This window comes from Rosa chinensis, chromosome 5, assembly GCF_002994745.2.
Source record: "Rosa chinensis cultivar Old Blush chromosome 5, RchiOBHm-V2, whole genome shotgun sequence".
In the NCBI taxonomy this organism is placed as follows: domain Eukaryota; kingdom Viridiplantae; phylum Streptophyta; class Magnoliopsida; order Rosales; family Rosaceae; genus Rosa; species Rosa chinensis.
The window spans coordinates 45,885,547-45,899,641 of NC_037092.1; the positions used below are offsets into that span (position 1 = coordinate 45,885,547).

Sequence of the window (14,095 nt, forward strand, 5' to 3'; positions counted from 1 at the left end):
TACTTATCCCAATGCACAAGACCGGACATCTCATATGTCGTGAACTTGTTAGCTAGATATAGCTCTGCGCCAACGCGACGCCATTGGATTGGTGTAAAAGATATCTTTCGATACTTGAGATGTATGAGTGATATGGGCTTGTTCTATCCCTACAAAGAGATGATGGATTCGAACCCATCACACACCAGGAACGCCGCCAACACTGGCCTGTGTCCATTATCCCCATCCCAAAACGACATGTGTTTTGGAAGGTTTTGTTGATGTTGGGTATCTCTCTTATCCACACAAAGGTCATTCCCAATCCTGTTAAGTGTTCACTATGGGAAAAGACCGTGATATCTTGGAGGTCTACAGAGCAGACGGTAGTTGCTATATCTTCGAACCATGCAGATATTATTGCTCTTCACGAAGTGGTTCGTGAATACTTATGGATTGGATCCATAATCACGCATGTTCGAACAATTGTAGTTTGAAGACTACCACAAGATGAGCCTACGAGCATTTAGGATAATGCTGTTCGTTTTGAACAAATGAAGCAAGGCTACATCAAAAGCGACAACACCAAGGATAATCAGCAACAACAGAATCTCCTCAAGATCAATTTGAACTAGATTCAATCTGAGGACAGTATGGCAGACTTGCTCACTAAGTCATTGCCTTGATTCCACTTTCGAGAAACGTGTTGGTAGCATCGTTTACGGAAGTTATCCGATCTCCCATAACCGTTGTCATCAGGGGGAGATGCAAACATCAGGGGGAGATGTCTACACGTATGGTCTCGAAATGTGAAGGGTGTGTTGTGCTCTTTTTCCCCTTCGACCGAGGTTATTTTTGTCCCACTGAGTTTTTGTTACTCGGCAAGGTTTTTAATGAGGCAACGGGAGAAGCACCGCGTTTGGGCAACACAAGGGGGAGTGTTCAAGGAAAACCTAATTTGTGTTTAGCCCAAACTCTAGGTTACTTGACCTAGTGGTAATAGGGTTCAATTAGAAGGATCTAGATTCCTAATCAATGTACGATTACTTTCCTTGTATGATTGAGATTCTATGCATTGTAATCCTCTATATAAAGAGGCCCCTATTATCAATGAGAATACACAGCGATTATCTCTCAATTTCTGATTCCCTAAAACATTAAGTTGATTATGTGAGTCAATTTCTTACTCAAAAAAAAAAAATGTTCTAAAAAAAAAGAATGAGAAATTTTATTTGTAAATTGCTATATGTTGGATACACGCCCCCAATACCCACGATGATACACGGGTTCACCATTCCCATTATGAATCAATCACTAAAAAATCAACACAAGAACATGTGGAAAGTCTAACCAAAACTTATAGATTGCAGTTTTAAGAGGAAGGGAATAGAATTCAGCTTTGAGTCTCTTCCTATCTTATCCTATAGTCCCAAACCCCACATGTTCGCAACCTCCTTCCGCCATCTAAGCAATCTGGTTCATTTTTTTTTTTTTTTTTGATCAAATAAGAACTTCATTAATAATGAACTGCTTACAATGAGTTTTTGGCGACATCTCTTACTCATAAATGGCCACAAGACTTCCCACTTGGAACTCTATAAACTGATTCTAAACTTGCACTACAACTGTATGACAAAGACAATAAACGCAGGAGTAGTAAATCCTTGACATCGCGCCTCTCGTCCAGCCAGTAAGAACTCTAAAACTAGACAACTCACTTGTGTCGACACGAACTCACCAACTAGAGTCCTCCTGACCAGCTTTTAATCGACCAAGCCAACACTCGTTGTGACCTAAACTCGACCAAAAGGATTGCCGGACATTCAAACCTGGGACTCAAGAAAACCCAACACCATCACCACCCTATTGTCGACACCATCCATCCTCCACTGCTCCAAAACGCCATCGCCTCCGACCCGAGATCAAACAAGAACATTCCCACTAGAAGGCCAAGGATGATTGTCTATGCCAGTATGCCACCGCCAGACAATTTCGTCACCGCTGCTGACCTAACTCCAGAACAGGAACGACCTCTAGACCGCCAAATAGAAGATTGTCTATGCCAAAAATTGCAGTGCACCCGACCCAACAGCTAATACTTAAAACAAAACAAAAGAAACCAAACCCTAAAAACTAGTGATAACTGCCCACCACCAAGGGCCCAACAAAATTAAACTCGGCCCAACTGTATAATCACTGCAGCCCATTAGCTAGGCCAACACTAGACCCACCACCGTGGCATCACCGGTTCCGTAGTACTGCCTCCAGACCACCACCGCCCTAGTCAGTCCATCGCCGGCGCTCCACCATCGTCGCCCCACACACCAAGGTCTCCACCAAGGAGTGCTTGCAGAGAAAGCCGAAAAAGATCCCGTACAGCCCGGATCCGGGCTACTCTCACGAGCAGGCCTCGATGTCGACCTCAGCCACCACCCATCGAGCGAAGGAGAACCCAGCCCTTTCGCCACAGCACCACCACCAAGCATCAGCCAGATTGCCCCGATCTGACCGCCCTCCATCATCACTCCGACCAGAGCACCCGCGACCCAAACTAGATCAACCAATGGCAGCCACCATCCAAACCACATCCAACCACCGCTAGCAGCCATCAAGCATCGAAACGACCCACTCACACGTCAATAATGAACGGCGAGAAAGAAAACAACCCTTCCGACGACAACGCCTCAAGGACGTGCTGCCGGACGAGCACAAGAGAAAGTTGGGGAAGTCCTAGGCGCGTGCGGCGCGTTGGTTCATTTTTTTTATTTTAGAAAATTTTATTTACACATTCCTATATATTTGATACACAACCCTTACTTAATACATTACACTTTTAATTTATTATCCTTTTATCTTTTTAATGGGGCCGTGACCACTTACCCAATTTGAACCTAAAAATTGCCCACTTACTCCACTAAGAGTTTTTTAGTCTCATTTACCTAATCTAACATTTACTGACAATTTTAATCTTATTTCAATTAATAAATTACCCTCTCTCTCTCTCTCTCTCTCTCTCTCTCTCTCTCTCTCTCTCTCTCTCTCCCCGCCTCCTCACCCAGACCCATCGTCGTCGAGCCCTAGGCCTCATAGCTTCTAACACCGCCGGCTACCAATGGGCATTTCTCGGCCATCACCGTCACCTACTCCATCGTCGATCCAGTCTCTGAACAATCAAGTCCCAGATCTGGGACGAGGCTTCGGTGAACGAAGCCATCCTCGAATCCTTGGAGTCGATCGAGGTTTTGGACCGCAGCCAAGGGATTCCAATCATGGACTCCAGATCCCGAGTTCACTACTATCTCCGCCGGACGGCGATTGGGAATGGTGATCTCGTAGCCAGAGTTGGTAGCGGAGTTGGGTGTCGGGACGGGACGGCAGCGAAGGAGGAGGAGGGGAGGAGGTCCTTGTATAACCCGGAGCTCTTGAAGGGCAGAAGCTCCAGGTCAAAGCTGCGGCGGCCAGTGGCATGGCTTCACGAAGCTGTGTCGTTTTTTTTTTTTTTTTTGGTAAATTTGGCAAAAGGCTTATAAGGAAAGAAGAATGAAAAAAAGTTTCAAAAAAGGTTTTATTGAGGAGTTATACATGTCTATTGCGGGTCTATTATATCATTATTGCGGGGTAATAATATGATTATTGGGGGGCAATAATAATATTATTACGGAGAAATAATAAGATTATTTATTTGGATAAACCTATAAAAACTTTCAAAATTATAAATATTTTCATTTTTCATTAATATTGATCCCTAATAAACTTGCTACTGGGGGAAAATAATATGTTTATTGGGGGGCAATAATATGATTACTGGGCATTATTAGGGAGCAATAAAATCAGATGCCGGAATCCGGTTACAAGTCAGGTAGTCGAATTCAGGATTCCGGTGACCGGTCGCTGGATTCCGGTCACTGATTGTCGGAGTCCGGTCACCAGAGTCCGCGGCTGGCCACTGATCACCGGAGTCCCTCAAGGTCTCCGATGACTTCTCTCTTTAAGTGACAAAGAAGGAGAGGGCATAAATGTCCCAAAAATAAATAAAAAGGAATAAAAAAATAATTAATTGGGTATTAGGGAAATGATCACTTAGAGTGTTTGGGTAAGTGGGTAATTTTTATCCTAAAATCCCCCCCCCCCCCCCCCCCCCCCCCCCACCCCCTCTTAATGTACTAAGAACACCACCCAAGCTACCCAAATTACCCTTCAAATCTCATACACCTATTTTCCTTCTCTACAGCCACATTCAGTTTCACATGTTGATGAACGGGTTCAATTCCATCTTGGTAGCTTTGTCATGCCGTATTTTTTTATTTTTGGGTTAGAATCAAGTATTAGACGAAAAAGCCAAATTCAATCAATCACTGATCGATAGTTCAATATCCATAGCAGCATGCAAGCTTTCTTTCTTACCTAACGCCAAACCAAAAAACCCATTGATGAACTAATAAACACAGGTCTTTGCACAAAAGACCCAAAAAAAAAAAAAAAAACCAAAAACCCAAATCATGAGTATTACTTTGTGTCAGTAAATTAGAATTTGAGATACTCAAATAAGTTCCAACCACTTTAATTGATATTGAGAGTTGCCAAACGAGTATTTAAGAATTCATGTTTGCAGTAAAAAATTCAGATGATGGAGTTTGCAGTTGCTTCTAGCAAAAAAAAAATTTTAATAAATAAATAAATGTCATGGAGAAGAGAAGATCTAAATTCCTAATTATGTTTTTGTTTTGCCAGTAGAAATGTTCTTTTTGATCATTTCACCATTCATAAAACTTAATTTCAAGTGTGAGAATATAGGGATCTGTCTCAAGTATTTAGACATGTATAGATAAAATTACTCTTTTCGTTTTCTGTTCCTCAGTTTCTGAGGACATTATGGGGATTTATTTTTTTCAAAAAAATGGTGAGAGATTGGAATGTATTTAGAAAAAAGAGCTGTGTAAATATAATTATCCAAAAATAATTTTTTCAAAAAAAAAAATTATTTAGTTTCTAGACTTGTGGCCTAGTACCATTTGGTCTAGTAGTAGTTTTCCTTTTATAAATCGGAAATCATGAGTTCAACACACTGAAAACTAGTTGTTATATTTCTTAATTGTTGATGTAATGAAAAAAAATTATAGACTTGAGTTGTAGGTTTAATTTAGATTGCTCACCTAGTGCTTGTTTATATATAAAGAGTAGTCACACAATGAAATATGATACTTCGATCAATACAACCACTTCAATAATATGAACTGAGAAAATAGGGAAAGATGGATGATGGTTATCTGGAATCTGGAAGTCTCATTCCCGCCCAAGTCTCTATGTGCCCAACAACCAAAAAGTATTAGCTAGACCCTTCCATACCCGGTGGGGAAGATAATGGAATTGCCTTTGGTCCCGTCCAAGTCTCTGTGTGCCCAACAACCAAAAAGTATTAGCTAGACCCTTCCATACATGGTCAGAAACATAATGGAATTGCCTTTGGTCCAGCCCAAGTCTCTATGTGCCCAACAACCAAAGAGTATTAGCTAGACCCTTCCATACGTGGTGGGAAAGATAATGGAATTGCCTTTGGTCCCGCCCAAGTCTCTATGTGCTCAACAACCAAAAAGTATTAGCTAGACCCTTCCATACGTGGTGGGAAAGATACTGGAATTGCCTTTGTTCCCGCCCAAGTCTCTATATGCCCAACAACCAAAAAGTATTAGCTAGACCCTTCCATACGTGGTAGGAAAGATAATGGAATTGCCTTTGGTCCGGCCCAAGTCTATGGGAAAAAGTGTTAGATAGACCCATCCATACGTGGTGGAAAAGATAATGGAATTTCCTTTGGTCCCGCCCCAGTCTCTATGTGCCCAACAACCAAAAAGTAATAGCTAGACCCTTCAATACGTGGTGGGAAAGATATCCGCTAATTGAATTGCCTTTAGGCAGGGGCGGGGGCGGGGCCTCTATGGGAGGAAATGACCTTGTATTAAGTTTTCCATTGACGCCAAAGTCATTGAGACAATGAAGTGCATATTCATGCATGCATGTAGACTCCTCAATTACATTTTGGAGTCATTGAGTAAGATCACATTTGGCTGAAACTTTCGCGGAGAGAGTTTATATCAATGCAAACATTGTCGTATCAGCTAAATCCAACTTGGCATGCTGTGTTTGTTGATGATTTCTTGAAATGTCAATTTCTCTTAAAATGCTTGTGAGTCATGAGTTGTGGCTCATTAATATGTTGATTATTTGTAAACCTGATGTCGTAGAGATTATGAGTTCGAACATACAAATATATGAGTATGGGTGGGGTGGGATAAAAGTAAGAAAATAAAATAAAATCTCTTAATGTGATTATGTGTCAATTTTTTAGAAAAAAAAATGTTCTAAGAAATAGAATATCTAAAAAATAAAAAACTATTTAATTTCTAGACTTATGGCCTGGTACCATTTGGTCTAATGGTATTAGATTTCCCTTTATAAATAGGAGGCCGTGAGTTTGACTCACGAAAAACTAGTTGTTGTATTCTAAACTTGTGTTATAGGTTTAATTTAGGTTGCTCATCTAGAGCTTGTTTATATAAGTATGTGGGGGAAAAGATCTCCACTAATTGAGTTGGCTTTGGGAGGGGGCAGGGCCTCCATTGGAGGAAATGACCTTGTATTAAATTTTTAATTGACTCCAAAGTCATTGAGACAATGAAGTGCGTATTCATGCGTAGACTTCTCAATTACATTTTGGAGTCATTGAGTAAGATCATGTTTGATTGAAATTTCGCGGAGAGTAAAGTTTATCATTAATGTAAACATTGTCGTATAAGCTGTTGAATTAAGTCCAAGTTGGCGTGCTTAATGATTTTTTGAAATGTCAATATCTCTTAAAATGCTGTGAGTCGTGAGTTGTGGCTCGTTAAGATGCTGATTCTTTGTAAACCTAATGTCGTAGAGATTATGAGTTCGAACATATAAATATATGAGAATGGGTGGGGTGGGATAAAAATAAGAAAATAAAATAAAATCTCTTAAAGTGATTATGTGTCAATTTTTGACTCAAAAAAAAAAAATCTAAGAAAAAAGTTTTCTAAAAAAATAAAAAGCTAATTAATCTAAACTTGTGGCCTAATACCATTTGATCTAGTGGTATTAATTTTTCCTTTATAAATAGGAGGTCATGAGTTCGACTTATGGAAAATTAGGCATCAATACTTACTTTGTAAATGGGAGGTCACTTTTTCCTGTTAAGATTAGAGTGCGGGATGCACATGAGAATTATTATTATTGTTATTATGATTATTATTATTATTATTATTATTATTGTCAGATTCACTTGTCCCTCATAGTCCCTTAAAAACTGTCCCTTAGGTGAGTAGGCCTTTTATTTTAAATGCAAATTAGGATTTATGATGATGGAAAAAGAGAGAGGATGGTGGATGGAGGACGGACGGAGGTTGGAGGAACTATGAAGCCTAGGTTTGTGTCCATATTGCAACATGTAAGTGCTAGGATTTGGCTAGTCTCTACAGTCAGTTACGTGGAGGTGCGATGATTCTGGGGTGGCAGTGGTAGTGATTTTGTTTTGTCGACAATGACATCTGGGTTCGGGACTCAATATTTCCTTTCACCTTAAGAAAGGTGCGATAACAATTGATAGGTTTTCCTTCCCATGCTGTAGATGGGGCATTTGCTGTAAGAAAGGTGTAGATCGAACGATTGATAGGGTTTCTCTACCGATGCTCTAGATGGGCTAGGTGTCGAGGTATATAACCTCAGCGATTGAAAATAATAAGGGTTGCAAGGACCGTTGAGTTTATCTCTCTCAAATCCCAAAAAGCTTAATGCATTAGGCTTCCCAAAAGGAAATATAATTGTCATTGATTTTTTGTCACTTAATTAAAATTCATCAATGTTATTGATTCACCCCCCTAATATCTGAAAGAAAATATAAAATGATAAAATTGGTGTTCCAAGAATATGATGTGGCAAAATATATTATGTGAAATTGAAAATAAAATTTATATTTACTTACATCACATAACACCTAAGATTTGATGGCCCCATTAAGGGCCCCTACCATTGGCCATATATAAATAGTCTGCAATACTAGGTGGGAAAGGATTAACGCAGAGTTTGAAAGTACACATGGTGATGGCTGATGGCTGCTTTTTTCTCTTTCTGATCTTCTTCTCTTCCTTTATATCTACAAATACTATTCTTCATGCATACGCATCCAACCAAGCTCAACGCAACTCACTTGGTCTGTCATCTCCTCCTTCCTCAAACCGGATTTCTATAAATTGTCGCCCTGGTCGGAAGGGCATTACTAAGTGTAATCACAACGATTTGGCCGCCCTTACTGTAGTCAGTGACAGCGACAGGCCTACCAAAGGCACCCCCGGCGGCAGACGCAGCCTGGGAGGCAGCACCCCCGTTAAAGGTATGTATTTCCCCTCAATCAATTATTGGTTCCTTTCTCACCCACAACAATTCAGGTGATATATCCAAATGCAATTTCATTTTCTTTTCCCGAAAAGTGTATCACATAACTAGTTGGTTGAAGTGATCCCATTCTCATTTATTAGGGTTGAACTAAAGTGGTGCGAGTATTAAATTCACTAAACTAATACCATACCTTGTCCATTTTTGTTACTTTGCAGGGATCATTGCAGGCGCAGGATCAGGAGCAGGATATCCACCAGGAGCAGGATATCCACCAGAAGCAGCAGGCGGAGCAGCAGGAGCAGGATATCCATAGTACCGCCAAACCATCTCAGTATTCTAAGGTGGTTTGAAACGCCAAAATATATATATATATATATATATATATATGACATGTGGAGTCTAATGAATTTACACAAAATTTATAGTTTGCAGAATGAACCAGGAAGATGCGATAATTTCCCGTCTTCTTAACCGTAGAGGAAAGGTTCCCTTATGATTTTTGTGTAAACTCCTAGTCTCCACATGTCATAGAATTATTGGTGGATCAAACCACCTCAACCTTTTAAGATGAAACCTACGGTACCCTGAAAAAAATTTATCCGAATCTAGGATTATTACAGAATGCGTGCATGACTCGCTTGATAGCTTATCTATCAAGAGTTGATTTGAATTATATTTTCGAAAAGCTTTGATTGACCTCAAGAGTGTTCATCCATGGTATATCAACCTGGTACAACTCTTTACGGACTAAATAAAATCATTTATAGATTGCGTTCTACATAATTTATGTAACATAATAACATATAGTAAAACATATTTGTCAAAGTACGTTATATTACTTCGATCTCAACAATGGCTAGTAGCACGTAACATTTGTTTGCCTTGGAGATCCTCTTTCCTTTGTTTAACTTGTTTATACAATGGTTCGGATTTTAGAAGAGAAAAAAAAGTCATAATTCAATTTCACTATGGCCAAAACATTTGTTTGTAACATTTATTTGCTTGATAACAAAATCTCTGGTCCAGGTACTAATATAAAAAAAAGATGAGCAAAGTTCGTTATACACCAATAATACTCGACATATTAAAGCGAGCCTACAAATGAACCAAATTTCTATCGAGAATAAATAAATGACAATCTCATCACTTGAAACCTCAATTAGCACGACAAAATAATCTTTTCTATCAGATACACTAAATCGATCCGACGTAACAATTAGAACAAAAATAAGAACACGACATTTCGCATACGGGATCACACATGCAAAAAGGCTAGTATATATGCTACTAATATGAATACTCGGGATAAAATGTTACCAAATAACCTCAGCGGAGTTTCTATTACAGCTATATTGCCCAGTACTCTAGTTGCATTGCCACCAGTCCCAACTCCCAACTATGCATGGTCCCATCTTATCATCTAAATCCATCACAATACAGACATCATATGAACTCATAGAAAACAATAAGCAAGAAAATCCACGCATTTCCTGAACCTGAATACCTTCGGATAAACAAATGCGTGAACAAAATAAACATATTTCACTTTCCTTTCCCTTTCCTTTCCTTCCCTTCTTCAGTTTTTGGTTCTGGGGGTTTGGCTGGTAAAGAAAGGGGTAAAGATCGACTATGGCCCCCAAGCACAGGAGATATAGTGAAAAACTATTACAAGCAACTGGCAATACTAATTTTGCAGAACAACTCAAGCTGAGCAAATGGTAAAGGCTATATCAAATAACTATCCGACCTTAACAGGACCGGTGTTCACTGGTTTCTGATAGACTCTTGCTACCGGCATTCCATCACCACCATCATTCCCTACCCTCCATGTGCGATCTTTTTTCCTCTGAGGCTTCTTGTGTTGTTTATGAGGTGCATTGAGCTTCTTGACAGTTGCTTTCTTATTGGTAGCAAGCCCATTGGCTATGTCAAATGAATTGAGGTCCTCCAGGACATGATCAATCTCTGGCACATTTTCACCATCAGAATCTGGAGGGGTTTCCATATCAGATGAATCTGATTCATGCTGTTCAGACAAGATGTGTCCCACATCATCTTCTTCATCTGTCATTCTAGGGGGCATTTCATAATGGGGCAGCTTCCCATCAATGTAGTCCCTCAACAATTGACGGGCAGCTCTAGTTTCATCAGGCAGCCCACTTGAGGCAACATACCCACGAGAGGCACAGTAGGCTCTCATAAGTTCAGCTGCAAGAGGTGGCCGCGATTGCAATTCATAGGATTTGGGATTTGGCAGATCAATATTGTACACTTTTTCAATAACATGTCTTGGAACTCGATCAGCCACTACCTGCACAGCCTCCCTCTTTTCAGTCATTCGATCAATTGGCAATACACCACAAGCAATCATCTCATGTCTTGAGCTCGAAAAGGATGGAAACACTAATCCAGGGCAGTCACAAAGTGTCAACGCATCAGATATAATCAATGTTTGGAAATGCTTCGTCTTCCCTGGAGTGGAGGTAACACCTGTCTTCTTCTGGCCTACCAAGGCATTTATTGTTGAGCTTTTCCCAACATTTGGATAACCAACAAACCCCACAACAACGCTAGTTGAAGGTGATACACTTCCAATTTGCGAACGAATGTTGGATGAGCCTGTTCCACTGGATCCTGAGTTCCTTCTAAGTTTGACTATCTCTTCTGCCTCAGACTGTAAACGAGCCAAAAGCTCATCTCTCCCATATATTTTTGTATCAGGGTCCTCTGAATTCTGCTGGCAATTTTCTGTACTCCACGGGGAACTGAGTTGTTTCCCTTCTATGGCTACTGAAGCAGCTTTAGCCGACCAAAAGACAAAAAGTATCTCTTGGGAACGGAAATATTTTGCCCACTTCTCTCTGAAGAAAAAGCCAAGCAGTAAAAGAATTTAGGAGGATAAATAATTGGCAAATAGATTGGCTGCTCATGATTATATTTCTTGATAAGAAATAGAACTTTTTATTGGAATATAAAAGAAAGTTCAATAAGAATCAACATGACCTCTGGCAATCACAAATTCATGTTTATGAAAATACCAACCTAATAGATACAGGTAAGAGATCTGCTTTATTAACAAGAAGCATTGTCCTTTTGTGCTTGTCAACCTCTTGTGCATATACCTGCATTAAAGAAAAACCAACATCATGTATGTTCTTATCCAAGGTTTCTGAAGAGTTATAACACATCTGATCATTGTGATCATTTCTTCATTTCAAAATATCTTGAAATTTTCCATGAAAATAAACAATTAATCACTAGAAAATTCATGGAGTGAACTGTGCTATCAAACATTAACAGAGAAAAGAACATCCAACATATTTTTCTTTTTGAACACAAGGAAACCAAATTCATTTTGTTATTTTCTATATAGACCTTAAAGAGTAGGGACCAAACCAGGATACCAAAATTGGGTGAGCTGAACATCAAAAAAATTTATTTTCTTAAGAGAGAAAAGTTTGCGGAAACACTCTCGTTCATCTCCTTGACATTTAACAAATTTAAATAAACTGTCAAAAAGATACAATGAACCAAGAAACAATACAGTGCAACTGCATAAGCACTTCCAATAGTTAGTATGAACCACAGAACCAATATCATTATCTGCATCGAGGAATCACTATAATAAGCCTCCAACTGTTATTTTATTCAATTATCCAGATGCTTGCATTGCACTCATGCTTACAAGACAATGCTTTGAACTCGATTTTGTTATTCATGGTTAACTGATGAGGCAACACATCTCAATAATTTTTAAGTAACTTAAGATGTAATAACATCACTGAAGGGCCACGTCAGGTGTATATACCAATCCGTAACAATTTGCTCCAAACTTTATGTCATTGCAATAATAATAAATCATCGATATTAAGAAGCGCCACTATCTAATAGCATTTGGAAGTTGTAAAAATGTGTTGTATTTGCTCAAACAAGGATTAACTGCATTACCTCAAGATCAGGGCAGCGGTAGAACAGAGGATCCCGGGCATCAACAACCATCACAAGCTGAAAACACAACAACACCAATGTTATCCCTAGCAATAAATTAATCGACAGAGAGCAGAAAGCAAGGGTGCATCAAAGTGTTACCAAATCGCTGCGCTCAACTACACGCCACAGCTGCCTCCAGATATCCAAGTTCTTCTCAAAAGGAGTAAGGACAAGCTTGTCATTCTCCTCAAGCCTGGCGAGGCTTCTGCGCCAGACCAAGAAGGCCTGCCTCTCATTGTCATCGAGCTCCTCCACCGACATCTCCGGAGTCCACGGCGGCCTACGTGGCACCTGGAGACTACCAGCGTGCAAGGCCTCCTCCTTCCGCTGCTGCTCCCTCCTTTGCTCCGGAGGGGTTATCTCACTCCCGTCCCTTCGAAACAATCCAAATTCAATAATCTGAGCATGTAATTTGATAGAAAATAGAGAAGAGAGGGAGGATAACTCACAGGTTGATGAGAAGATTGGGGTTAGGGTTGTTGAGGGAGAAGAGGCGGTCGGCCTCGTCGGCCTGTTCGATTACGGCGTCGATGTCGCTGACCTCCGTGACGGATTCTAGAACCTTCTTCTGCATCTTTCTGTACATGATGCCTTTCTCTTTGGTCTGCTGAACCAACTGGTTGTGCTGCCGCACCAGGGCTCTCCCCAGCTTCGTCTTCTCGTTCTTCGGCGGCATTTTGCTCTCTCTCTCTCTCTCTCTCTCTCTCTCCTCTGTTTCGAAGCGGCTTGAAGACGACGGTGGCTTTTGGTGTACAAATTGAACACGTTGGGAGGGTTAGGCTGTCGTTTGCCCTATAAAACACTCGCTGTTTTTTCAGAAAGAAAATTCATTTGATTTTTTTTGGCGAATGAAAGAAGTTCCATTTATATTTTTTGTTTTCAGAAGAAAAGAATTTCCATTTATTAGCCACAAAAAAAATTGCATTTTATATATATTTTTCTTTTTTGAAAAAGAAAATTGATATCATGATAGTAATTGGCTAGAGTCTTACAACAGCTTAAACAAGAATCCGATGAGAAACCGAGAAACATATATATTTTTTTTTGAAATAATGGTAATTCCATTGATAATAGTGCATGCCAAGAAGGTCATTACATATCCATCCGCTGACACATATCAATGGCCAGACAAGACTTCGTGGAGGAGCCACAGTGATATATAGGATAGACCAACTATATTTGAACTTATCGCTCGCATAACAGTGAGCCTATAAGCTATAGAAAAAACATAGCAAATAGACAAGCTAAAACAAAACACTCGTTAGGGTCCTAATACAAGGGAACTCATTGTAATTAGACAAAAAGCTAAAAACATAGGTTTGGGCCAAGAGCCAAAATCCCAGTCCAAAATAGAAATTGACTAGGGCAGAACCCCAGCCCAAACAGTGTCGGCCCAATAGGGGAGTCCCCCAAGGAATGCACCAGGCCCATCATTGGTTCGGGCCAATCCCCCTTGTCCCTTCCACCACGCCGTCGTACAGCACCTGTCCGGCCGAGTTCCGCCCGACCCACGTTTCAAGACCTGCGTCGCCACGCCCACCTAGCCACACCTTCTCGTCCCGGCGATCCAAGCCGAGCAGTGCCAACGCTTCCGCGACTTGGATAAGCACAGAAGACCTATCTCTGCAGGCCCTGCAATCGCACAAGCCATCGATCGGGATCCATGGCCACCGTCGATCCCAGAAGCCAGCAGCATGAATCGATGACCGGACCCGTG

At 40.4% G+C, this 14,095-nt stretch overlaps 2 protein-coding genes across 2 annotated transcripts; one reads left to right on the plus strand and one right to left on the minus strand.

Moving 5' to 3' along the window:
* Positions 1–8,049: 8,049 nt before the first annotated feature.
* LOC112164237 lies at positions 8,050–9,238 on the plus strand. Its single transcript, XM_024300461.2, has 2 exons — positions 8,050–8,383; positions 8,604–9,238. The coding sequence occupies exons 1-2, from the start codon at positions 8,089–8,091 to the stop codon at positions 8,699–8,701; spliced, it is 393 nt and encodes a 130-aa protein (XP_024156229.1). The 5' UTR covers positions 8,050–8,088; the 3' UTR covers positions 8,702–9,238.
* A 412-nt stretch (positions 9,239–9,650) lies between these two features.
* Positions 9,651–13,169, minus strand: LOC112164236 (GTPase LSG1-2). The gene is made up of 5 exons (XM_024300460.2): positions 12,828–13,169; positions 12,478–12,751; positions 12,337–12,393; positions 11,431–11,510; positions 9,651–11,249 (listed from the first exon to the last, which is right to left on the minus strand). Exons 1-5 carry the CDS (start codon positions 13,052–13,054, stop codon positions 10,127–10,129), a joined length of 1,761 nt encoding a protein of 586 aa, XP_024156228.1. The 5' UTR covers positions 13,055–13,169; the 3' UTR covers positions 9,651–10,126.
* Positions 13,170–14,095: the final 926 nt, after the last annotated feature.